The sequence below is a fragment of the Apus apus genome, chromosome Z, assembly GCF_020740795.1.
Source record: "Apus apus isolate bApuApu2 chromosome Z, bApuApu2.pri.cur, whole genome shotgun sequence".
In the NCBI taxonomy this organism is placed as follows: domain Eukaryota; kingdom Metazoa; phylum Chordata; class Aves; order Apodiformes; family Apodidae; genus Apus; species Apus apus.
In genome coordinates, this window is record NC_067312.1 from 35,825,479 (window position 1) to 35,850,351 (window position 24,873).

The 24,873-nt window shown below is 40.4% G+C and overlaps 1 protein-coding gene across 1 annotated transcript in view; it reads left to right on the top strand.

The window, feature by feature from the left end:
• ADAMTSL1 (ADAMTS like 1) overlaps window positions 1-24,873 on the top strand; it is a 327,073-nt gene that overhangs the window by 161,299 nt on the left and 140,901 nt on the right. The window contains exon 5 of the mRNA XM_051643555.1: window positions 5,020-5,256. Coding sequence (XP_051499515.1) covers window positions 5,020-5,256 — 237 coding nt within the window. The remainder of the gene's footprint in view (window positions 1-5,019; window positions 5,257-24,873) is intronic.

The following is a 24,873-nucleotide window of genomic DNA, read 5'->3' on the forward strand; positions in this document are numbered from 1 at the left end:
CTTCCTTCCTTCCTTCCTTCCTTCCTTCCTTCCTTCCTTCCTTCCTTCCTTCCTTCCTTCCTTCCTTCCTTCCTTCCTTCCTTCCTTCCTTCCTTCCTTCCTTCCTTCCTTCCTTCCTTCCTTCCTTCCTTCCTTCGCTATTGTGCCACCTCATTTGCTGTTTCTCTTTCTCAGTCCTTCTGCTATACTTTTGTCTTGCCCCAGTTACATGAAAATCTATCTGACAGATGTTTGTTGGAATATGTAGTCTCTTCATTCCCCTCAGTTACCAAACCACATTTTGTGATTTAAGATATTTTTATTTTTCATGATACTTTTCTTTGGCCTGCACTGCTTTTTGAATGAGACCAGAAAAAAAATTGAGACGCATGAGACATTTAAAGCTGTTCTTGAGATTTTGCTGTTTGACATGAAAATAGACAATACTGGAAGCTGCACAACATTACGAGCTCTTTCAACAAGGTTTAGAGCAGTTCTGTTAAGCCTAAGATAAAATTTGTAGATGGTAGAGCCCATTAATCAGACCACCAAAACTTGTAAAAACCACCTGCAGCTCTTTTTTATATATACCTCACTTTCTTCACTTGGCTGAAACACCAACTGTAATGACATCCCTTGTTTGTTGGCTCACATTCAGACAAGCTACTTCCATCCCTGTTTCTTATCATCTCATGCTACATTTTGTACACACCAGCACTTATATTGCCCATCTCACTTTCAACAAAATGAAAGTATCTTTTTTCCATGCACCAAACCCCAGCCTGTTGGAAACTGTCAAACTTAAACTTCCATATAAGAACAGAATTCTCAGAAGCATTGGCTTGTATGTATGAGATGCATCATTACCGGGCAGAACTTTTTCAGGGCTACAGAAATTATTATAAGGATGTAATTTTTCTACCATGCTATTTGAAGTCTTTTGCAATCCACTGTCCCATTTTTCATTTTGCAGTAAAAATGAAGGTATTATAAAAGAAAAAAAAAATATATATACATGCTACATGTATCACTTTGTCAACACCAGATTTATTTAATGCCAGTTTACTTCTTAAGTGGAAATTCTTCCAAACTCGAATAACTTATTGTGACTACAGTCTGTTCTTCAAAATACTGGATTTTAGTAACTACCTTCTTATTTCTAAATGGGTGCATTTTAAAACCTCAGTTTGTCACGTAGGAGTTATTTCTTCATACTTGGAAACAAGTGCTTTCAGTATGTTGCTAATGGTAGCAGCTTTGACTTCTGGATTTACTATCTTCTCAGCAAGCAGGCCTGTGAATCTTTGACTATTAAAAAGTACTTCATGGAACTGATTCAATACATTGTTCTGTCAGATGCTACACAGAGTAGTCCAGTTGTTAGTCATTTTTTGCACATAGGAAAAGCTCCAGGTATAGTAAATCCTTCTTGGCCTCTGCAAATATACAAGCATATATATTGTAAACTGTTTTAAGGTTCCTCGACTGTTTCCATCTATCACTGCTTAGATATGATCTTCCACATTTCACCCACTAAGTAAACTTTAAAAAGTCTGACCTTGTTTTGTCCCATGAAATCTGATCTGCCTATCACAATCAAGGGACATCTGGGATTCATCTTTTCCACTGTGGTTAATTTGTTGGTTAATAGCAATTGTTTTGAATGGGATTCAAACATGGCAAAACTCCACGGACGTTATGAATTACAGTAGGGTCAAAAAGGAGGTCAAGTTAAAAAAAAAAATTTGGAATGTGAAGAAGTGAATGAAGCCGTAATAATATGGCCAGCATTAGGTGTCTAGGAGGTGATGATAGAACTCCAGTGTTTATTTTAAAATAGGTTTCATACATCAAAGGTCTTTCTGATAATCTTTAAAATTATATATATTTTCATTGCAGTGGACGAAACCTTGACCTGATAGGATGAACACAGGTTATAGGTATCCAGCACAAGCTCAGTGTTTCAGGGGTGTCTTCTGGCCCTTCACGAACTAAAAGGTCATGAAACAGCCATCTAGGACTCACACAGTCAGAGAAGGAACAGTTGTTTCCTATTCACTGGAAATTTTCTTCCCTAGAAAATCTTAATTAATAGGAAGATTGAAGATAAATTGACTTAGACAAGACTTTCAAGTTTATTAGCTCTTTCTGATTCTTCAAGGAGCGCAATGGCAGCAGTTCCTCCTGTCTGCATGGGCCCATAGATAATTTCCAAAAGAAAATAAAACCAACAAGAATTAAATATAGCACTGAAGCTGGAGTAACCTGAAGCAGAACTGCAGAGCTTTTGCAGCCAGATACCAGTGCTCTGAGCCAAACACAGGCTGTGAGGATGTGGTAAGCAAAAGACGTTGCAGAACTACAAAACACATGCAAAGATACGCTACCTCGGGTTCACTGCTGCACTGAGTTGGCCTGTAACATCTGGCTGTCTCAAAGTGTGGTCATACCCTTGTCTGTCAATTTGTTGTTAAGGTAGACAAACTGCATACTACTGGGTAGCTGCCAGGATCAGACCCTTAGGGGAAGTGAACCTAACTGCACTCAGGCCAGCAAAGCAGTGCTAGCTGGCACTTCTTGAGGATCCCCTTCCACCAATTGCCCCATACACATACTAAAAGCAGACTGGTTTGTTTTAGAAGGGGAAAAGACCTTGTGGCATCAAAGTCTATAGTTTCTTCTATCCAGAAGCCATGGCAGAAATGAGACACAGGAAGACAGCCTCAAAACAGCAAATGCTCTTATCTAAAGGTATGTAAAGTATTGAGAAGAAAGCAGCCGTTTACTCCTTGAACAAATATGCAACAAAACACTGGCTTTGCCTTATCTGTTGTTTCTAAAGTAGAATACTCATTTACAGGCTCTGAGCTTGTATCTGTTTTTCATTATATGACTGCACAAAACCCAGCACAAAGAGGATCTTATACCCACTGACATATAATACAAAAAATAAATATGTTTAAACAGGAAAAAAAATAACACATGGACCAGAGATTAACAAGTAGTGCCAAGCTCTGTTCAGCTCCTAATTTTTCAGTCCCAGTGACCTGTATGTAAGGTTGAGTAATGTTCAGACCACTACTTTTTTTTTCATTATCCATTTTGATGAATAATATTGCACAGATTATTCAGGTGTTGTGTGTAGATGCAAGAACATGTTGTTTACTAACTGCAGAGAAAAGGATCTCCAAGGCCTTCAGGTCTTCAAGGAATTCAGGATTTGAGCAGGAGAAAAGTGGTGGGCCAGACTGGGACCCTTTTTCATATCTGTGTGCCAAGATAAGTAAGCACATCTGCATTTCTTACTGCTTGAATGTATTATTTGAATGGCTTCAAGTTTCACATGAAAATTTTTTAAACACTAGCTCTACTATTTAAATCTATTGTTTTATTTTGATCATGATATCAAAGACTAGAAGTATTTAACATTGGTTCTGGTCACCTGCCGTGTCCTGAAAGCTTGTTATGTTGACTGTACATTTTTTCTTTCTTTGATTTAAAAATAAAATCCAATACAACAAACATAGTATTGAATGCTGTACAAAGCAGGACTATGAACTCTGTATGTCGTGTGCTTTAATTGGGCTTTCTGTCGTTATAAAAATAAAGCTATTGAAACCCAGAAAGTTTTGAAGGTGAAGCCAAACTTGAACCAAACAAGAGAGTTGGCTTGGATCTCTGCAACAAGCCTAAGCCAAGCCAATAGACCTGATTGTATTCATTTATGGACAGAAAAAATCAGAGAAGGGTATGCACCAGAAGATTTTGAGGCAGGAAATAAGGCCACAGTGTTCTTCTTTGCTTCTCTCTTCTCTATTTGAAAATAGAGTTAAACCAGATCTTGGGTCAAGCTGTAACTGTCTCATTCATTCTCTGCTTAGAAGCAGAACATAAAGACCACTTTTTCTCTAAATACACAGCTATAGAGGAATAATGAAATTTCCACATATTTTTCAGCTCTCCTCTCTGTGCTACTGTACGAACTTTGTCTTGTATCAGGAGTTTGCCCAGATCACAAAAAGGGCCTGATTGCCTCTAAGTTGTTGTGGATTTGTTTTTGTTGGTTTTTTTCCGGATATGTTAAAATTAAACTGAAGCTCTACTAACATTTTATAGGTGAGGTTTGGTTTTGTTTTATTTTGTTTTGTTGCTGTTGTTTTTTTTTTAATCTTCCATAGCCTATAAATAGAAAAACTGTCTGCTGTTTAAGTCTTCCAGCAGTAAAATTCCAGTTACAAGCCTGGACTTTTAATCTCTATTTTCACAAAGAATGAATGAGCTCTGGATTATTGCTCTTTAATACTACATGGTAGCAAGAAAGTGTATGTGGGTAAGAAGAGCCTCACATTCTCATCACCAAGAAACTTTAAATAGTATGAATAGTCTTTGATTTTTTTATATCAAGTGTGCTGAGTTCAGAGTAAGGTTTATATATCTCACAAACCTCATGAAGGATTAACAAAGGGGCTTTTTAAATGCCTACTCAGTAAAATAATAGTTAGGTAATTACACAAGTTGTGAAATGTCAGGTTAAAGAAATGGAAGTATGTGTCAGGTTTTTCTGATTCTTGTCGTACAGACTGATCTACCTCACTGACGTGAAAAAAAAAAGTTAGTGAGGAGAGCTTAAATAAACAAAAAACTAAAGCACATAATTATTTTTTTTGTCTCTTCGAACATAGAGGGGAATTTGTCTGGAAGAGTATGGCTGTGCATGCACACTTCTCCACACACATGCACAAGTGGAAAGAGATTCAGCAGAAGTATTTCAGGGCTGTGGTTAAGACACATACAGTGCATATCCTATGTCCCAAGCATATTTACACAGAGTCTTGATGTTCTTTCAATAGTTTTGTGGAAAGAAGAAAGGTATAATTATCCCATTGAATTATGTGTAGCTGTAGCTATTTTGATTTGTTGTCTTTGTCTAAACAGAAACACTCTCTACATCTGGCAGCTGTGGAGCGCAGCCAGCTGCATGTTACTGCAACTGGCTGGTCTGAACAGACCTGCTGACCTTTTCCTCTCTCTTTGCTGCAGGACTGCCCACCAGAAGCAGGTGATTTTCGTGCCCAGCAGTGCTCTGCTCACAATGATGTCAAGTACCAAGGGCAGTTTTACGAGTGGATTCCTGTCTCTAATGACCCCGACAACCCATGCTCGCTGAAGTGCCAGGCCAGAGGAGCAGCTCTGGTTGTGGAGCTGGCACCAAAGGTTCTGGATGGCACCCGGTGCTACACTGAATCCCTGGACATGTGCATCAGTGGCTTGTGCCAAGTAAGGAGAGAAGCTCTGCTCTGATGCCTTTCCTCCTGACCCCTCCCCTCAGATCTCTCTCACATGTTCACTCTCTCTCCTGCTCTATACTTGTATCATTATAGGTTTTCATTTTAATAATCTGTTTTCATTCTCTTAAGTTGGTTACTTGTACCTGGTTTGGAAGAGGTGTACAAATTTAAATTTTATTTCCTCACTTTATGCTATTTACTTGGGGTTTTTTTGGATGAATGTATTTTCAGTTTTTGAACTGTCTTGTACAGCTAGGTGCAGTAGCAGATCACATTTTAAAACATCATAAGAAAATAATGATTTAGCTTTTAATTTGGATATACCAAGGTTTTCCATTATCTTACATAATCTTTGAGGAATATTTCTCCCTGAAAGTCACAAGCCACATAGCAGTGGATGAGGTGCTAAACCAGAAAATCTGCCTTTGATTTCCTGCAAGACTAAGCAAGCTGATTCCTCTCTTTGGGCCTCAGCTTCCCTGTTATTTAAAAGTGAGATATGGAGAGTTTTTAACCCTTCACTCCACAGTGCATGAACATGTATTGATCATTCAGCCAGTGTATTGGTATCTTAATTTGTATTTCAATTACCTTTGTTCTTTTACTTATATATTGCTACTCCTTTGAACCTATCTACCTCAAACTTTAGTCTTCTGGACCATGCGTAGGCTACAGGTTGATGGAGGGGCAGACATCTTCACCATCTCTGTTCAGTACTAAACACAAATCACAGGAAATTTTGAGCATAAATTCATATTTCTGTGCTCAGTCTCCTTCAAATTTATGTAAACTTGATGTGTTATTGGCTTCCTATTTTTTTTCGGTCACTCTATGTCACTTTGAATGCTTTCCTCCCTGTTTCCTTTCTCTTTGGTTTTTTTTTGCTCTGAGTCAGAAGCAGTCCTGCAGTAAATGAAACAGAGTAGGCTGTTGCTGGGCTATTCTCATTTGTGATGTGAAGAAGGCTAGCCTTTAGACCTCTTGACCTCAGCTGAGTGGACAAGTTTCTCAAAATTCCAGACTGTCTAATGAGACAGACTAATTTCAGTCTCTTTGTGTGTGTTTTTTAACATTTTAAAACTGTAACTGAAGGCACAGGAATCTGGATGGCAAAATGATTCAGTGTTCTGTCTGTAGTGGCCTGGAAATTAAGAGCAGAGCATTCAAGGTCTGTGTCAGGCTGATTTCTGCTTTGGCCCAAGCATACCTTTCTGAGGAAGTCTCCCCTTAGGAACAGAGCTCAGAAGCATCCACTACTAAAACAAACTCATTGGCATTCTCATGAGACTTCTTACTCTTGGAAGGTTGAAAGCAGCTGCACTATTGCAATGAGGAAGAGTGATGTTATTTCTTAACTGTCGCTGTGGCTAAGTATTTTGAAAATAGACAACTACACTAACACTACTGTCCCTGAGGAATTTCAGCTAAACAAACCCTTTTCTTGTATACTCTAGACTGGTAGAATATTTTTAAATGCATAAACACATTGAATGTATATTTCCCATTATCTTCAACATTCAGGTTCTTCATCAATATTTTCCATTTATTTTACAATTACAGCATCTTTTTTGAGGGTGGCCACTTAAAAAAAAACAACCACAAAAAAAAACAAAACTCAGGCTGCATTCCTCACAGTGAATAATTTCATATCTTGGGTGTGTTGAATTTAGAACAACATTAAGTATTCTTCTCACAATCTGTCCCTGCTGACCAATTGTATCTTTATGACAGTAGAGGTACTGCATCAGAAAGTTCATAACTAGATTTGCCCTAATGGTATGCTTTAAGACAACAGCTGTTTTACTGTCCATCACAACAACAACTAATACTACCTAAGCAGTTCAGAAAGGAAAAAAAGCCCAACATTTGAGATAACTGATGGTGAGCCTTCTTTGAAAGCAGCATTCTTCCTTGACCTCTATAAAGGCCCTTTTAAAAGAAAGGGAAACTCTGGTGTTATGGAAGAACAAAGTGGTGCGTTCTTGCTGTGTAACATTTGTGCCACCACCTTCTGTTTTCTAAGAAGCTCCTTCTCCAGAGGGATTATTCCAGACCACAGTACTATCAGTGGATTGTTGGTAATTCATGTGAAGAATATTTCTGCCACACTTCATTTATTTCATTTCACAACTTTCTGATAAGAAGCAGCCTTATGTGGTGCTCACAAAAAATATACTGTAAATGTGTGAATGACTTCTCTTCAATTTCTGTGATTGCCAGTTAATCTGTTTTGTTCTCTGTCACCACACATTTTTTTATCCTCTCACCTGATGACTTCACTTGGTTGTGGACTATGACGTCTCCTGATATGTCCCCACCACTGCCTGCCATATCTCTAACTGGATGTTCTCCCTTGCTAGTTCACTCAAGCAGCCACCTGCTACTGCAACTCCGTCTTCCCTCACACTTTCACACTTTGGGTTTTAGACAAATGCCAGCCATGTTGCAGCACTGGGCAGAGGAGCATGGCCTCTCATCCTGTGAAATGCCTGTGCACCAAACACCAATAATCTATGAAACCTACTAAGACTTTTACTAATGAAAACAAAATCTCCTTCCTGTTCTCCAGTTTTGCTGCTACAACAACAAAATATATATATATCTTGGATTTTTGTATTTTTTTCTGCTGAAGGGGAAATACCCCATTTTAATGTTTGGCCCTTTCACTTGTTCTTCCTGGTAGATTAATCCTCATACTTGGTTCTCTCTCAATTTAACTTTTGTCTTCTGCTTGTGAGAATTCCACAAATGTTCCTTTTTGTTACTTCTGGCAAGGAAGAAAAAAAAAATCAGTCTTTGCTTTCTTAGATGCATAATCAATGGTTATTTAAGGCTGTTTCTCTCTGCAATATTAATAGCAAAATGTACATGTTGCTGTAGATGACTAGATCAGGGTTTTCTAAATAACTATTGTGTCTTTTATTAAATATGTGGCCAGATAATAAGATGCTGTGCAGTGTTTCCAAAAAAGTGGGGTCCATCAATACCATAGACAATTCCTTACCTAATGTAAATGAGTATTGCTTCCCTGAAGTCACATTAATGGGTGAGATGCTTGCAGTCTGGGCAGCATCTTTTATTTTCACATGTGGAATGGCCCTCCTCTTCTGCTATCCTTTCCTCCTCCCCAACCCAAGGATCCCAGCTTCACAAGAACCAGAAAAGTGAAAATGCAGAAGAATCACTGCTTTCCCTCCATTCTTACAGCCATTTAATCTTTTCATATAGTTTTTGGGGTTTTTTTTTGTTTTTTCTTTTTTTTGGGTGGGTTAGTCTTGCTTTAAACATTTCTTCTACAGCACAGGACAACAGGAGTCCTGCTCTGTGAAAAATCATGACAGCCACTACAAAACTTACATCATTTTCATATCAAAAGGTTAGACATTGAAAACGTCCATAACCAGGATACCTACCTTTAGCTAGAAGCTGAAAGGGTGCAACTATGTAAGGTCCATCAGCAGTAGGAAGTGTAGTCACTGTCTCTGAAAGGTAGTGTAAATTTTGTTACAAAACACTGAAAAAAAAATGCTGCTACAATTAAAAGTAACTTTTAGTTGAACATTGCCTATTAAAGAGTCAAAAAAAAGTCTGACTAGCCCAAGAAACTGATGAGGAGTGTATCTGGGATGTGTTAAATGCCACCTAGTTTCTTATACATGCACATGTATAGGATGTACTTAGTCCTCTACATTTCTCCAGAAAATCAAAATAAAAGAGTTTTACTTTTGCTTTCTGTTATTTTAGGGTAAACCTGGAATAATTTTACAGCAGTCTCAGACTGCCCTGCTGTTGAATAACCAACTCTGATCCTAATTGTATGAGAATTATGATTTATTATTATTACTACCATTACTGTTGCTGTTGTTGTTTTTATTAAAGACTATGAAGTTATTTCATATGTAATGTGGAATAACAGAATTAATCATATTACAGCTCTAATAGCAGGATTAGATCCAGTGATAAAAAAACCTGTCATTTCTAAGAAAACCTTTGAAGTTAAGAAATAGACTCTATAGCCCTGTGAAGTGATAAAACAGGTATTCCTTATTGCAGTGCTGGGTGTGCAGGGGATCGCTCCTCCAAACACGCACACCAACAGACAAGAACAATACATATTTATTCACTTAAATATATACATATGCATTACCTAACAAAAAAAAAAAAAAAAAAGGATTATTCAGATTAATTCCCCAAATTCATTATAATATTTAAATCATTTCCCCAAAGTCATTAACATAAAGCTAAGCCCATTCCCACATTTACAGTGCCTCTCGGTGGTCAAGGGCAGGGGTCTCTTGGAGGAAGTCTTATGGTCTTCTTCGCTGTGCTGGGTCATGTTGTTCCTCATTCTGGCAGGTTGACAGATGTACCCAGCTGAATCCTGCTTCTTGGGCTTTCAGGCAAGATACATCTTAGATTAACACAATACCTCTAACAAACATTAACAGGTTCTATTCTACATCATCATGTAGGTTTGGCAAATTTAACCCTTAATCTCTAATTCAATCCCCAATTTTTCTGTTACTGTGCAAATTCTTTTGCACATAAATTATATAATCCCAACCATATACAAACCCTACAACTGCAGGTAGTAATATTACTGTATCTTAATTGTAGTGTGGGTTGTTGTCTTAACATATAGATAATCACCTGGCAACAAATTATGACTTGATTTGTTTAAACCCCTTGCCCTGGTATCCAACACTTGTTGGTTTTTTCTCTTTAATTGTTTCTGTAAAGAAATACCGTATTGGGATAGGCTCTCCTCACCTAATTGAGGAGTACTTTCCATGGGCTGAGTTGTGAATGGCCACCCATACATTATTTCAAATGGGCTTAGAGTTTCTTTGGTTCTTGGCTTAGCCCTTATTCTCAGTAAGGTTAAAGGCAGAGATTGTGTCCAGGGAAGGTTGGCTTCCTGTTCCAGATTAACTATTTGTTGTTTTATTCAGTGGTTCATTTTCTCCACCTGACCACTCACTTGGAGCCTATAAGGGGGTATGCAGTTGCCAGTCTATACCAAGATCTGGCTTACCTGTTGAACTACTTTAGCACAAAAATGTGGTCCTCTATCAGAGGGTATTACTGCTGGTACCCCAAAGCGTGGTATTGTTTCATGTAGCAACATTTTAGTTACCTCCCTTACTTTGTTGGTTCTACATGGGACTGCTTCTAGCCAACCTGAAAAAGTGTCTGTTATAACCAATAGATATCAAAACCCCATTTTCCTTGGTAGTTCTGAGAAAGCAATTTGACACTGCTGTCCTGGAAAATTTCCTTTGCCAACTGTCCGCAATTGCACATGATAATTATTTTTGGGGTTGTTTTGCAAGCATATCTAACACTGCTGTGAGACTTGCTTCACAGTGGTATACAGGTTTCAAGCCATTATTTGTCTATTCAAAAATTTATACAAGGCCTCAGCTCCCCAGTGAGTCTTTCTATGTTCTGCCATTACTAAGGCCCGTAGTAAGGCAAAAGGCACTACCAGTCGCTCATCTGCTGTTCTAGCCCACCCATCCTCTGAAATGTTTCCCTCCAAATCCTCTGTTAATTTTAGATAATATTTAGGTTTTATATCAGTTTGGATTTCACCATCTGGGACCAAAGTTGCAACCTCAAATGCCCCACTTCAGCTATTCATCATGCCTCCTGGTTAGCCAGTATGTTTCAAATTTCCTGGTCAGTATTCCCTTTCTGATGGGCTTTACAGTGCATGATTGCCACTCTCTTAGGCAACTGTATGGCATCCAAAAGCTTTAGGATTTCCTCAGAATGTTTGATTCATTTCCCTTCATTAGTCAATAGCCCACACTCCTTCCATCCAGCTCCATGTGTGTGAACTACACCAAATATGCATTTAATTTTCTTTCCCTTTGCCAATTCTAAAGCTTGAGTAAGGACAATGATCTCTGCTTTCTGAGCTGAGGTACCTGGAGGTAAGGCACTGGACTCTAGTACCCAGTTGATGGTAATCACTGTATATCCAGCCTTACGTGTCCCTTGCTGAAAGCAGCTGCTCCCGTCAGTTCACCAGGAGTCCTCTGCATTGTCCAGGGTGTCACTGTTTGACTCAGGTTGGACAACAATGCTCTCAATCTCCTCCCCCTCCCACCCAGGTAGGGAATGAGAGAGAGAAAAAGAGAGAGACTTTGCTGAGTTGAAAACTAAACTACACAGTTTTAATTAAACACTGATGATATAAGAAAATATATACAATTATATACAAGTATGTTCAGATATATTCAAGAGCCTCTTGCCTTCCCCCACCCCCAGCAACTCCCACAGCATCTCCTTAGCTGTGAACAGTCCAAAAGAATTCTGGAGCAGCTGCTGGAGAAAGCACAGAGTTATGAGGGTCAGGAGAGCTTGAGCCTGGGAGTCAATGGTGATGGATGGACAGAATCCTCCCCAGACACCAGCCTGGTGGGGAAGAGAAGGGAAGATGAAGCAGGAAGGAAGTTGTCTTCTGTGATCTCTGACCTTCCTCTGAGCTTACATAGATATATGGAATGGAATATCTCTGACCAGCTTTGCTGTCTGTCTAATTCAGCCTCCTTCAGGGAGGTCATAGATCTCCCCATAGTGTCTGAGCCAGCAGAGTAAAGATGTGACCTTGAAGACCCAGCAGTTAGAAAAACATTCCACCATTATCAGTATTAGTTGGAACACTCTGCTGCTAGTTAGAAGAAGCTTACTGAAGGAAAAAAAATCAGTAAAAGGAAAATTGGCTTCATCCTGGCTCAAACCAGGACACTGGGGTTCTTCCTTCAGATCGGGCAAACTTGAGTACACTGCCTCAATAGTGTCAAGGCAATAATGCATTACAGTTCTCCAGGAGTGCCACTAAAAAAAGAGACTGGGTTGACAAATGTTAGTGACAACAATTTCAACATCGTCCTGCTCCACTAAGATTGCTTGGTACTTGAGAAGCTGTTGTGGTGACAGTCAATGCCCCCTTTTTTGTTCAAGCATTTCAGAAACTGTGTGGGAGACTAGCACGATTATTCTCTGTCCCATAGTGAATTTATGAGTCTCTTGGATGTTAAGTATGGCTGCAGCTACTGTTCACAGGCAGTTAGGCCATCCTTTGCTTACTTCATCCAATTGCTTGGAGAAGTTTGCCATGGCTGTCTTGTAGGGACCAAGCTTTTGTGCTAGTACCCCCAGGGCTACTCCCTGCTTCTCATGGGAAAATAGCCAAAAGAGCTTTGAGATATCTGGCAGCCCTAAAGGAGAGGCCTTCATTAATTCTTGTTTGAGTTGCTGGAAGGCCATTTGTGTGTCACTTGTCCATTGTTGACTGACTCTTTTTAATCAGTTCATACAGTGGTTTCACTAAAAGTCCATAGTTGTAAATCCAAAGGCAACACCAACCTGTCATTCCCAGAAAGGACTGTAGTTCTTTCACCATTTGTGGCAGAGGTATCTGACAAATGACTTCTTTTTGCTCTCTTCCCAGTGTGTGTGCCCTTCAGAGATCTCTTATCCCGGGTAGATAACTTGCTGTTGGATTAACTGTGTTTTCTGTGGATACTTGATAGCTATTAAGGCTCAAAAAGTTCAAAAGACTCACAGTCCAGCTTGTACAGTTTTCCTTGGTCCTGGTGCAAGCAATAAATTATCCACATGTTGGAGTAAGACCCCTTTAGGGTCTGGAGGTTCCCAGGTCTCAAGGTCTTTTACTAACTGATTCCCAAAGATAGTAGGACTATTTTTGAATCCTTGAGGTAACACAGTCCAGGTTAACTGGGACTTCCTCCCAGTATCTGGGTTTTCCCATTCAAAGGCAAACAGGAGCTGACTTTTTCGGTCTAGAGGCAAGCAGAAAAATGAATCCTTTAGGTCCAACATGGTAATCCAAACTAGGTCATCCCTTAGCTTGGTTAACAGTGTACATGAATTGGCTACCGCAGGGTGTATATCCTCAGTGATCTCATTTATGGCCCTCAGGTCCTGTGCTAATCTATAGTTACCATCAGGTTTCTGAATGGGTAAGATGGGTGTGTTATACTTAGATTCACATTCTACCAACAACCCATGCTTTACAAACCTCTCTATTATTTCTTTTATCCCTCTCTTATCCTCCAATTTCAAGGGATAATATTTAATCCTTAGGGGGTTGTGTCCCAGCCCTGAGTCCTATGATTACTGGGGCAGCATTTTTGGCTCTCCCAGGTGTCTCAGATGCCCATACTGCAGGATATACCAGGTCCATTATCTCTTCAGGTACCTTGGACTTAGTTGTGGTGTGTATAAAATCCAAACTTTACAATTCAATTAAATTATTTTGTCCAACTAGCAATTCAGTTTTTCCCGTTATCAAATGTAATGTTTGTTTCCAATTGTTCCAACAGGTCTCGTCCCAATAAGGGCTTTGGAGGCCCAAGCATATCTAAAAATCTGTGTCTGGAAGTCCTGGAAATCCACCTGTATCTTTCCAATGGGCTATAAAACAGCCCAGCAGACTCTCAAAATTCCTCCACTCTGTGACCCACCCATTCTGGATTTCTAATTGTTGTTCTAATTGTATATTCTATTCTACAACATCATGTAGGTTTGACAAATTTAACCCTTAAGTCTCTAATTCACCTTTAAGTAAGTTTACTACAAAAAGGTTGTTCACAATTGGAAAAAGTGCTTTTGTTTCCTCTTCCAAACCTGCTTATCTTTGCCCATTGCATTCTTTCAGTTTTAAGGGTTGGTAGTTAAAGAGAGCTGCATCCCAGAAATGCTTATCTTAATGTCTACTATTTATGATAGCATTAGATTGTTCTTTACAGATTTACTGCCAAATACTACTAGATGTATTTTTCAACTTTTTCTATTTATTTATTCCTAAGACTTTTTCCTGCTGAGCTGCACAGTGAATTCAAGTCAGCTGACAAGCTTAGTTTCCTTAGCTACCTTTCACAGACAGTGAAAAGTACCTGTAACAAAAGTAAGTAGTCTATGGACCCAGCATACTTTGGACACAGGCTGAAAACCACTGATTTTAAAAAACATTAGAAAATATTATTTAATAAAGTGCCATGGCTTGCTACAGCTTATTTTTGTAATCAGTATTGCAATAGACTTTTAGCCAACAAAGCTCAAGTTGAATATCCAAAGCTATGGTTCATCTCAAACTGAGAGAATGAATGCACTGGGTTAAAAATATTTTGTCAGAAGTTTATTGAGGATAGCTTCATATAGCTTCTTCAGAAATTAAACATATTTGTTTCAAATATTATCATCAAGTACTGTTGCTCACTATTTTGATGTTATCTGCTTATTTGCTGCTATAGATCTGTGATAGGCAAAGAAATTGATTGTGAATTGAGATTCACCAATCCTAAAAATATTTTTAATATAAGGAAAAAAATTACCTTCTGGATGATCATATGCTGCTTTGTTCAGTAGAATTTGGAGATTTCATATGTGAAATAACAACATATAAATTTAAAAAAAAATCATAAATTAGAACATCTGTCATTATATAGAGGTTTGAAACTTACACACCTGATCTTTTCCCAGATCCTGTTTTGCAAACTTTCTTGCAGTGAAGATATATTTTGTTAAATAGTTTTCCCCATTATATAGTTGCACAGTTATTATGTTCTATATGTACACCTACTTAAGTGGTTACATGTATACATGTGTGTGCATCTAATTTTTTTTTATCGGAGGCTACACTGGCTGGTGTGTAATGTCAGAAAAGTGGAAAAATCTGCTTTCTTTTAAATAGAGCACTGTGCTCTATTGCCTGTCTTTCACAATTTCAGGATGGACAGCTTATTTTCCCCCCTTCCATCTACAAAGTATTTCATGGATTCTTTACGTGTTTGAGTTGGTAAGTGCCACTTAACATTGTGTTTGGTGCATGAATATTGTACTCACTGCTGCACCTGTTTGGTACAGGTAAAATAAGGATTTCAAAGAACATGTATCAGGTGTTCACCTCAGTAAGGTCTTGAAGGCTCATGGTACTGCCACAGGCTCCTAATGTCCCTCTGGGATGTGCCTGGAGCACTGCTGCAGAGATAGGCATCTGGGTCTGTGGCCATTCCTGGCCATTCCTTGCCTTGGGACCCAATTTCTTTGCATCCTCTCTTCAAACCCTTGAGGAAGGAAGAGGCCAAGACTCTTTTCCACCCTGTCAGAAGCCCTGGAAAAAAATTGTCTACATTCTTCCACACTGCAACACTCATTGGTCTAATATTAGAGACTAGTCTCATCCGTGCTTGCTAGTGGTAACACTGGGGATCATGTCCTAATTTTGACAAGATTTCATTATTCTGCACCTTGATTTGGTATATTTTCTAATAGTGTGAAAACTCTGGAACAGTAATTTAAAGAGAAAGATTTTTACCTGTGTTACTGTTTTATATTCACACAAAAAGACTCAAAGTGCCTGTCATTTGTCCTTTTGATGGCAAAGTATAGAATGAATGGCCTTTGTTCCATTAATTTTCCACAAACAGGCATCATTTTTGTTTCTACAACTGTGTATTCAGTCCCCCATGGCAGCTTCAAGTAATGATCTTTTCCTTCTGCCAAACCTATGACAGGTTAAAACAAAGGACAGTATTGCGGGAAAAGAGTCTCAGTGTTTACATGTTGCTGTGACTTCAATCTCCTGTAGTTCAGCTATTTCTGACTCCTGTTTGTAGCTGTCTTTTGTTCGTTTGTTTGTTTGTTTTTCCGTATTTTCTGAGCTAAAAAACACCAGAAGAAAAGAGCAAAAGGTGTAATAATAACAGGCAAGAGTGCAGCTATTTTTCCTCAGACACGTAGAAGGTCCTGTTATAGGATCAGTTCTAAGCAGTCCTTCAATTTAGCCCAGCCTTTTGACCTGATAATTACAATGGCTTTTCAGATTCTGATGTCTGCAACAAGCTTCTCAGCTTTTTTTTTTTTTTTTTTTTTTTAGAGTGTATTGAAACCTAGAGGCCTTCTGGGGAGATAATATTTCATAAACTACTGAATTCCTGATTTCTGATGGTCAGATGCTTTTGAACTCTGTCAGGCACCTCATCTACCTTATGTTCTGTGGTTAAAAAAATGTTTTCTTGTTGATTAGTATCATTGCTCTGAGTTGAGAGAAGTAACTTTTCCCCCAGCGTGGCATGTTTCCAGCACACAGAGAGGCATGTAGTGATAAACCTGATGACTCAGAAGTGTAATAACCGAACACTTAAATTGCTATAATCATGCCAGGTAACAACATTTTGGTGGCACAGAGTGGTAAAGAAATGGAGTTAAGTTTATTGCATGAAAGAATATGCACTTGCATTGCTACAACTCCATTACCCTGACCTGTTTTCTACTTTATGGCCCAAAAGAGATTGACACCACTGTAGAGATATTTTGGTCCAGCCTTTCAACTGAAACAATACCTGTCGTTACTCCAAAGTAGACGAACTGTCTACTGTGGGTATGTCTTCAGCCAGCAACACACAGAGCCCCTCCCTTTGCTGGGAGGGAAGCATACTGTAATTTGGGGGCTTAGCAAAAAGAAGAAATTCAAAAGAGCAGTTTGGAGACTCATAGGAGTTCTGTTGCCATCACCAGGAAGTCATCTGTGTCCTTGTATTTCCTTAGCACATCTGCAAACCTGAAGAGTGTGGAGTGGCACGGAGGTTTTAGTCCTGTGTGAAGATGGCAAGATGCCCATGCTGGCTGGCAGCTTTCAGAGTCCCCACCAAAACAGAAGTGTGGTTCCACTGAAGGCTGTGAAGTTATTGTGAAGATCCAGGAAAAGGAGGCTGGAGACATTGTAGCTAGTTGTAGCTAGTTTCCTCTCTCATCCCAAGTGTCTTCTCATAGAGCTTGTATGCACTCCTTTTACACACTGAGTAGCATTTTGGAATACTGTATAGACTCAGCAGTTTCAGCAGTGGCTTGGGGACATGCAATCTATCTCAAGTACTTGAACTGTGACTGAAGTATCTTCCATCATAACACAGATTATGTGACTGCCTGAAGCACCAGAACTTCTGTGCTGGCACTGTTAGTAGCCAGGTATTGCAGTTGCATCCCCATTGATTCCAGCAGAGAGAAGACTAGCTCCTGTCAACAAAAGAGGCCTGTCTGAGAGAAGGAAGGGTGTGCACCCAACAGAGGTCTGTCAGAGAGGTCTGAGTAGCAATATCAAGCATGTCACGGAGCCACCAGAGCTGACAAAGCATCATAGTAAAACATAATGTGTCACAAGTACCAATTAAATTATTTTGCAGTTTAGCGTTTTGTAGTCTGGGAGAAGAGAATGGGTCCAGAGGGCAGACTTAATTGAATTTACTTTTAGTTTCTCAAGTATGTAGCTCTAAGGAAGCTGGAGCAGATCTGCCTTGATGAGCTTTGACTTAGAATGGCCTTTGCAATCACCTTTTGTTTTAGTGTTTTCATATTCTACAAAACCTGGCAAATCTTTCTCCTGCAAATGCTAAAAAAGGTATCTATGCAATAATCACAGAATCTTAGGGGTTGGAAGGAACCTCGAAAGATCATCCAGTCCAACCCCCTGCCAGAGCAGGGTCACCTAGAGCACATCACAGAGGAACTTGTCCAGGTGGGTTTTGAATGTCTTCAGAGAAGGACTCTTCTCTGGCAAGTGCACCAACCTCAACACAAAGGCCACAACAGGTGAAAGCAGGGACTGGGAGTGTGAACTGCCCCCACCGTAGGTGTAGAGCAGGTTCGTGACCATCTAAGGAACCTGAAGGTGCATAAATCTATGGGACCTGATGGGATTCACCCATGGGTCCTGAGGGAGCTGGCGAATGAAATTGCTAAGCCTCTGTCCATCATATTTGAGAGGTCATGGCAGTCTGGTGAGGTTCCTGCTGATGGGAAAAAAAGGGAACATAGCCCCTATTTTTAAAAGGGGAAGAAGGAAGACCCAGGGAACTACAGGCCAGTCAGCTTCACCTCTGTGCCAAGCAAAGTCATGGAGCAGATCCTCCTGGAAAGTCTGCTAAGGCACATGGAAAATAAGAGGTGATTGGTGACAGCCAACATGGTTTCACTAAGGGCAAGTCATGCCTGACCAATCTGGTGGCCTTCTACAACAAGGCTACAGGGATGGTGGATGGTGGATGGTGGATGGTGGCAGAGCAACTGATGTCATCTACCTGGATTTGTGCAAGATGTCTGACACGGTCCCACGTGGCATCATGGTCTCCAAACTGACGAGGTATGGATTTGACAGATGGACCACTTGGTGGATAAGAGATTGTCTGGATCGCCTCACCCAGAGAGTTGTGGTCAATGGCTCAATGTCCAAATGGAGGCAGGTGACAAGTGGTGTCCCTCAGGGGTCAGTATTGGGACCAGTGCTGTTTAACATCTTTGTTGGAGAAATGGACAGTGGGATGGAGTGTATCCTCAGCAAGTTTGCTGATGATACCAAGCTGTGTGGAGTAGTTGACACCCTAGAAGGAAGGGATGCCATCCAGAGGGACCATGACAGGCTGGAGAGGTGGGCCAGTGCCAACCTCATGAAGTTCAACAAAGCCAGGTGCAGGGTCCTGCACCTGAGTTGGCACAACCCCAGGCACAAATACAGGCTGGGGGGGGGGGGGGGGAATGTCTAGAGAGCAGTCCTGAGGAAAAGAACTTAGGGGTGGTAGTTGATGAAAAGCTTGACATGGGCCACCAGTGTGTGCTCACAGCCCAGAGGGCCAACCGCACCCGGGGCTGCTTCAGAAGTGTGGCCAGCAGGACCAACGAGGTGATTCTTCCCCTCTACTCTGCTCTGGTGAGACCCCACTTGGAGTACTGTGTACAGTTCTGGTGTCCTCAGCACAGGAAAGATATAGACCTGTTGGAGAGGGTCCAGAGAAGGGCCACCAAGATGATCAAAGCCCTGGAGCACCCTCTGCTCTGAAGACAGGCTGAGAGAGTTGGGGCTGTTCAGCCTAGAGAAGAAAGGCTCCAGGGAGACCTTATAGCAGCCTTCCCATACTTGAAAGGGGCCTACAGGAAAGCTGGGGAGGGGCTTTTCATCAGAGAAGATAGTGATAGGACAATGGGTAATGATTTTAAATGGAGAGAGGGAAGATTTAGATTAGATATTAGGAAGAAATTCCTTACTGTGAGGGTGGTGAGGAACTGGAATGGGTTGCCCAGGGAGGTTGTTGATGCCCTGTCCTTCTTGGTTTCTAAGGCCAGGTTGGACAAGCTTTTGTGCAGCCTGGTCTAGTGGTAGGGTTCCCTGCTCATGGCAGGGGGTTGAAACTTAATGATCTTTAAGGTCGCTTTGAATCTTTATGATTCTATGATTCTATGATTCTATCACTGGAGAGCACTGAGAAGAACATGGCTTCATCCTCCTGAAACTCGCTGTTTGCGTATTTATAAGCATTGATGAGGTTGCCCCTCAGTCTCTTCCTCTCCAAGCTAAAAAGACCCAGCTCTCTCAGCCTTTCCTCATAAGGGAGATGTTCCACTCCCTTCATCATCTTTGTGGCTCTGCACTGGACTCTTTCAAGCACTTCCCTGTCCTTCCTGAACTGAGGGGCCCAGAACTGGACACAATACTCCAGATGCGGCCTCACCAATGCAGAATATAGGGGGAGGAGAACCTCTCTTGACCTACTAACCACACCCTTTCTAATACACCCCAGAATGCCATTGACCTTCTTGGCCACAAGGACACATGGCTGGCTCATGGTCATCCTCCTGTCCACCAGCACCTCCAGGTCCCTTTCTCCTACACTGCTCTCCAGCAGGTCAGCCCCCAACCTGTACTGGTCCATGGGGTTGTTCTTCCCCAGATGCAAGACTCTACACTTGCCCGTGTTGAATTTCATCAAGTTTCTCCCTGCCCAACTCTCCAGCCTGTCCAGGTCTTGCTGAATGGCAGCACAGCCTTCTGGTGTGTCAGCCACTCCTGCCAGTTTAGTGTCATCAGCAAACCTGCTGAGGGCACACTCTGTTCCCTCATCCAGGTCGTTGATGAAAATATTGAATAGTACCAGTCCCAGTACTGACCCCTGAGGGACTCCACTAGTCACAGACCTCCAACTAGACTCTGTCCCATTGACCACAACTCTCTGACTGCTTCCGTTCAACCCGTTCACATTCCATCTCACTACCTGATCATCCAGACCACACTTAATAATACAAGTGATTCTTCTGGAGAAAATCAAGCATTTCAACAACAACCTGCTGTAGAGCACTGACTAAAAAAAAGTTAAGATTTGTTGTTCTCCTCCATGAATGAGAGAATAAGCATGAAAGAATAAAGCAGAAATTCATTCTTACTCTGTTAGCATATGGACATGTGAATCCAAATCCAGCTGAAACCAAAGAAAAGTGTGAAGGAAGTAGATAAGTGAATATGAATATTCACAAAAGACTCTTTTCTTCATCTTGTCATTTCTGCATAAAATTTTGAAATTTAATTCTGTTTAAATGTTACACCTTAGAGAATGGCAGCCTCTGGATTTCTCCATTATCAGAGAATGAACTAAGTACAGCTTCATTTCCACATCTGCAAGCTCTCCTAGATTGGCCCATACAATAAATTGGTGGGTTATATATGACTGAATATTAAATATTCAGTCTTTTTTATGTAGGACTATTTATTCTAATTAAATTTTCATTTCAGGTTAGGAGTTGCTTTTTTCCCACATCCAAGATTTGAATGCCTCTATAAATCCTCATTTAGAAGTTGTAGCTTTTAAATTGATTTAATTGCTTCATTTTAAATCAAAGGCAGTTTCAGAATGAGACTACATTTATTCTTTTCCCCGAGGGAAACCTGAGAAATAGGAATTTCTCTTGAGTTCCTTCTTCTGCTGAGTGTTTGCTCTTTGCTTTTAGAGCTTTGGCTGAACCACAGAATCTTAATACGTTGTCTGTTGTGCTAGCTGAGTGAGACTCCATGAGGGTCTTGGTCTGGGTTTAAAAATAGTAATAGGAGAGAACCCTGGCTAGCTGGGAATGTTAGGTTGGTGGATACCAAGATCTGCAAATTAGGTCTATTGGATCAGTGACAGAGAAGGCAACAAGCAGCAACAAATCATGGAGCCAACCAGTCACATGCTTCCTGTGTTGGGTGCTGAATCTCTGTCACTCCAGTGGTTATATTTAACAATTTGTGGACTGATCACTGAGACTGAAGTTTGTGTATGCTGCATGAAGAATTGCAATTATCTTTGGCTCACTGCCAAATGAGTATACTGATTGTACATGTCACTGGGCCTACTGTTACCAGCATGGTTACAAATTACAAATGTACAAATTATTCTGAAAATCATCTTACAGTCTTCAATTATAGTTGGTGATTGCAGTGTGCTTGTACCTAAATTCCTTGGAACATAGAAGGATCCTGCCTGGTGCTTGGTGCTGCACCGGATGAGTACCATAGGATAGTGTTGGCAGGCTGTACCAGAAAAACACTGAGGATGCAAAGTCTGGTCATAAGGTGTCAGTGAACAGAAGGGCCGATGCCACTCTCTCAGGGCTTGAGAATGACTGTATCACAGACACCAGCTCAGTTCAACTTTGCTGGAGCTTGTTCTCTCTGCAATAATTTGAAGAGTACAACAGCTTTTCATCCTGATTGTAAAGCAGGATTTTGGATCCAGTTGAAACAGCGGCTCCGATAGAAAACTTTGTTCAGCTGAGCAGTGACAATTAACACAAATCCTGGACTAAGCCTTACATTAGTATGCACGTGAAGGGCATCTTTGTTTTTCTCAGATTCTCAGAACAACTTCTGTTTGAACTGCAGACATGCCCTTTGAAAAACAGAGAGATTTATTTATTATTGGCTAGATTTGGAAGCTTGCTGTATTACATTAGTTCCTGCCTAGAATTTCTTAATACTGAATAGAAATTATTATGAAAACTTCTTACTTCAGGGCATTTCCAGGCTAGCAAGGCTTAAGGAGAACTTGTCATTGCTGGTCCAGTTTTCTTTCTGGAAAAATCTGCTAAATTGAGCCAGAGTTCAAGTCCACAAGGGGAACATATACACACATAACTTTCATGCACACACGCAGTGAGTTAGTTCCAACTCCTGTTGTGGGACTTTCAGACTGTTGCCTTTAAACTATACATGAGCAGTTGCTCTGCTAACATGACAGCAATCTTTTTCTTGCAGTGTCCTGTAGAAATGATTTTGCATATGTATCTCAGAGTGAGGAATATCCATATTTTCCTGTTTTGCCAACTCAGTGGCTGTCAGGAGGTGGAGGAGGTGGTTGGAGAATCAAATCCAGCCTGAATCATGGGACTTCAGCCTAAAATGTAATATGGAATCTTTACTTCTGAGCAGAACTGTGGTACCTTGTGCCAGAAAACAATATAGGCTCAGCCAATGAGGAATTAGCTGTTATTATTCTGGCTTTTTTGTTGCTAACTTATTTATGCTAAACCCATGAGAAGAATAAAAAAAATCAGCCCACTTTAGAGGTTGTAGGGAACTGGGCAGAGAGTTGGTACTCACCTGTGATTTCCTGACTTGGGTACTGCATGGCTGATACCTTCCTTATACTGAGAGACCTTCAGAGCTCTCTGCAGGATCTACCTTTACTGCTACAATGGCTTTTAACCACAATAGCTTCATAGGAATACCTTTAAAAACATGCAAGAGCTTCAGCCAAAATCTACTGAACTTAAAGTGTGTTTTCTTTGTTTTAACGGGGTTTAGATTAGACTGTCAGGGAACCAAATGGCGCTGCTTCTGACATTTTGTGTGGTAACAATCTGCAGTTCAAGCTTCTGACCACACTTCAGCAATTTGAAACTCAAAAGATTTCAGTGTGGAATGCCTGTGCTTCATCTACCCTGCTTTAAGGGAAGCAAGCTTAACATGTAATAGAAATTAGTATGAAAGCTGCTTACTTCAGAACATTTCCAGGCACAACTTCTTGCGGTAATCTCTTTTTGTTCCTGGTGGGGTCATCCTTCCCAGCCCTCCAAGGATTAAAAACAGTCTTCATCTCCCTTAGCCCCCTAGGATATATTAAGATCAGGACTAAAATTAAGTGGAAAAGGAAGTTTCCATCCCACAGAAGCTTCAGAATTTCAACATTCATTCTAGTTTCAAACAAGATGCAGAGTTGACATTTCAAAGCTTTTCAGAGAGTGAGATATTTCCCAGACCTCTAGTTCAAAAACATCAGTAGTTTGTTTCAAATTGTGTCCACCAATTACTTTGAGCTGTAGATTAGAAGTATGATAACCCTGTTCAGTGTTTTGCCCACCAAGCTGATTGAGCAGTGTCTTCCATGATGCTTATTTTCATGACAAGTTCTCAACCACCCCTAGTCAGATGAATACGCCCACTGGTCAGTGTCTCAGCTAGTTCCTCTAGCTCTGTAGCTTCAGTGAACTCACTCTTCCTGATAGCTGGGTCTCTCCTTGTATGTTGCATCTTTGACATCCCTGATAACAACCATTACAAAACCTTCCCTCTGTGTTTTTTTCTTTTTATGGGTGGATGCCTTTCCATTCCTTGCTAACTGTCTGCAAATTTCTGGGGGAGTTGGTGATGTATTTTGACCCATAATTTTCTCTTTTGCAGTGAGTTCTACACAGCCTTACAGAGGCTGAAAATAATGTTATGGAAATTACATATTTGCATCTCAACTCAGCCAAAACTATGCTTCTTCTGCAGATAGAGAAAAAAGATAGTGGCCTCATGAACTCTGTATATTTTCAGGAGCATGTCGGCATTTTCTTCTCTGATTTTATCCTTTCATGAAATTCCAGCCTATAGAATGTTTTCTTTAAGAGCTACTAAAAAGTACTGTAAGAGATCTAAATGAATGTGAGTCAATTGCAAACACTACCAACATTTTTATTGGAAGTCAATAGCACCATAAGATGGAAAAGAGAAAGGAGGGACAGAGGGAGGGAGGCAGGAAGATGGGATGGCAGGAAAGAAATCAGGCAGGGAGGAAGGCAAAATGGAAAGGGTGGAAAGGAAGGAAGGAAGGAAGGAAGGAAGGAAGGAAGGAAGGAAGGAAGGAAGGAAGGAAGGAAGGAAGGAAGGAAGGAAGGAAGGAAGGAAGGAAGGAAGGAAGGAAGGAAGGAAGGAAGGAAGGAAGGAAGGAAGGAAGGAAGGAAGGAAGGAAGGAAGGAAGGAAGGAAGGAAGGAAGGAAGGAAATTCAAACAGTGAACTTGAGAGCATTTAAGCAAAAGGATTATTTTTATTCTGTACTCTGGCAATGGCTCTTCATCTGAAAAAGAGCAATGAACTTCATTAAAACTTCATTTCATACCTGAGATATTCCTGGTGGTTTCCCCTACAAATTGTGACCTAGCTCCAAATTGCTTAATTTGTAAATTAACTTTAATCAGAGTATGGCCCATGGCAACATGTGAGTTAGTGATTCATAATGTTTAAGAGACTTTAAAATAGTAAAGATTGGTTTTGAAATTGGTTGTCTCATACCTGGACTTAAAATCCAGCTCTTTTCACATCCAGGCATTTCACATGTTCTTCTCAAAATAGGCAGAGGCATGTGGATTTGGATACCACTCTAAACCGAGCTGTTGAGTAAATATAAAATATCTTATGAATAGGTATGAAAGGGAATTCTGGCATTTCCTCTGTTACCTAGGTTCCTCAGAGGAATACTTCTCACTATGGATGGTAGTGAGCTTTAA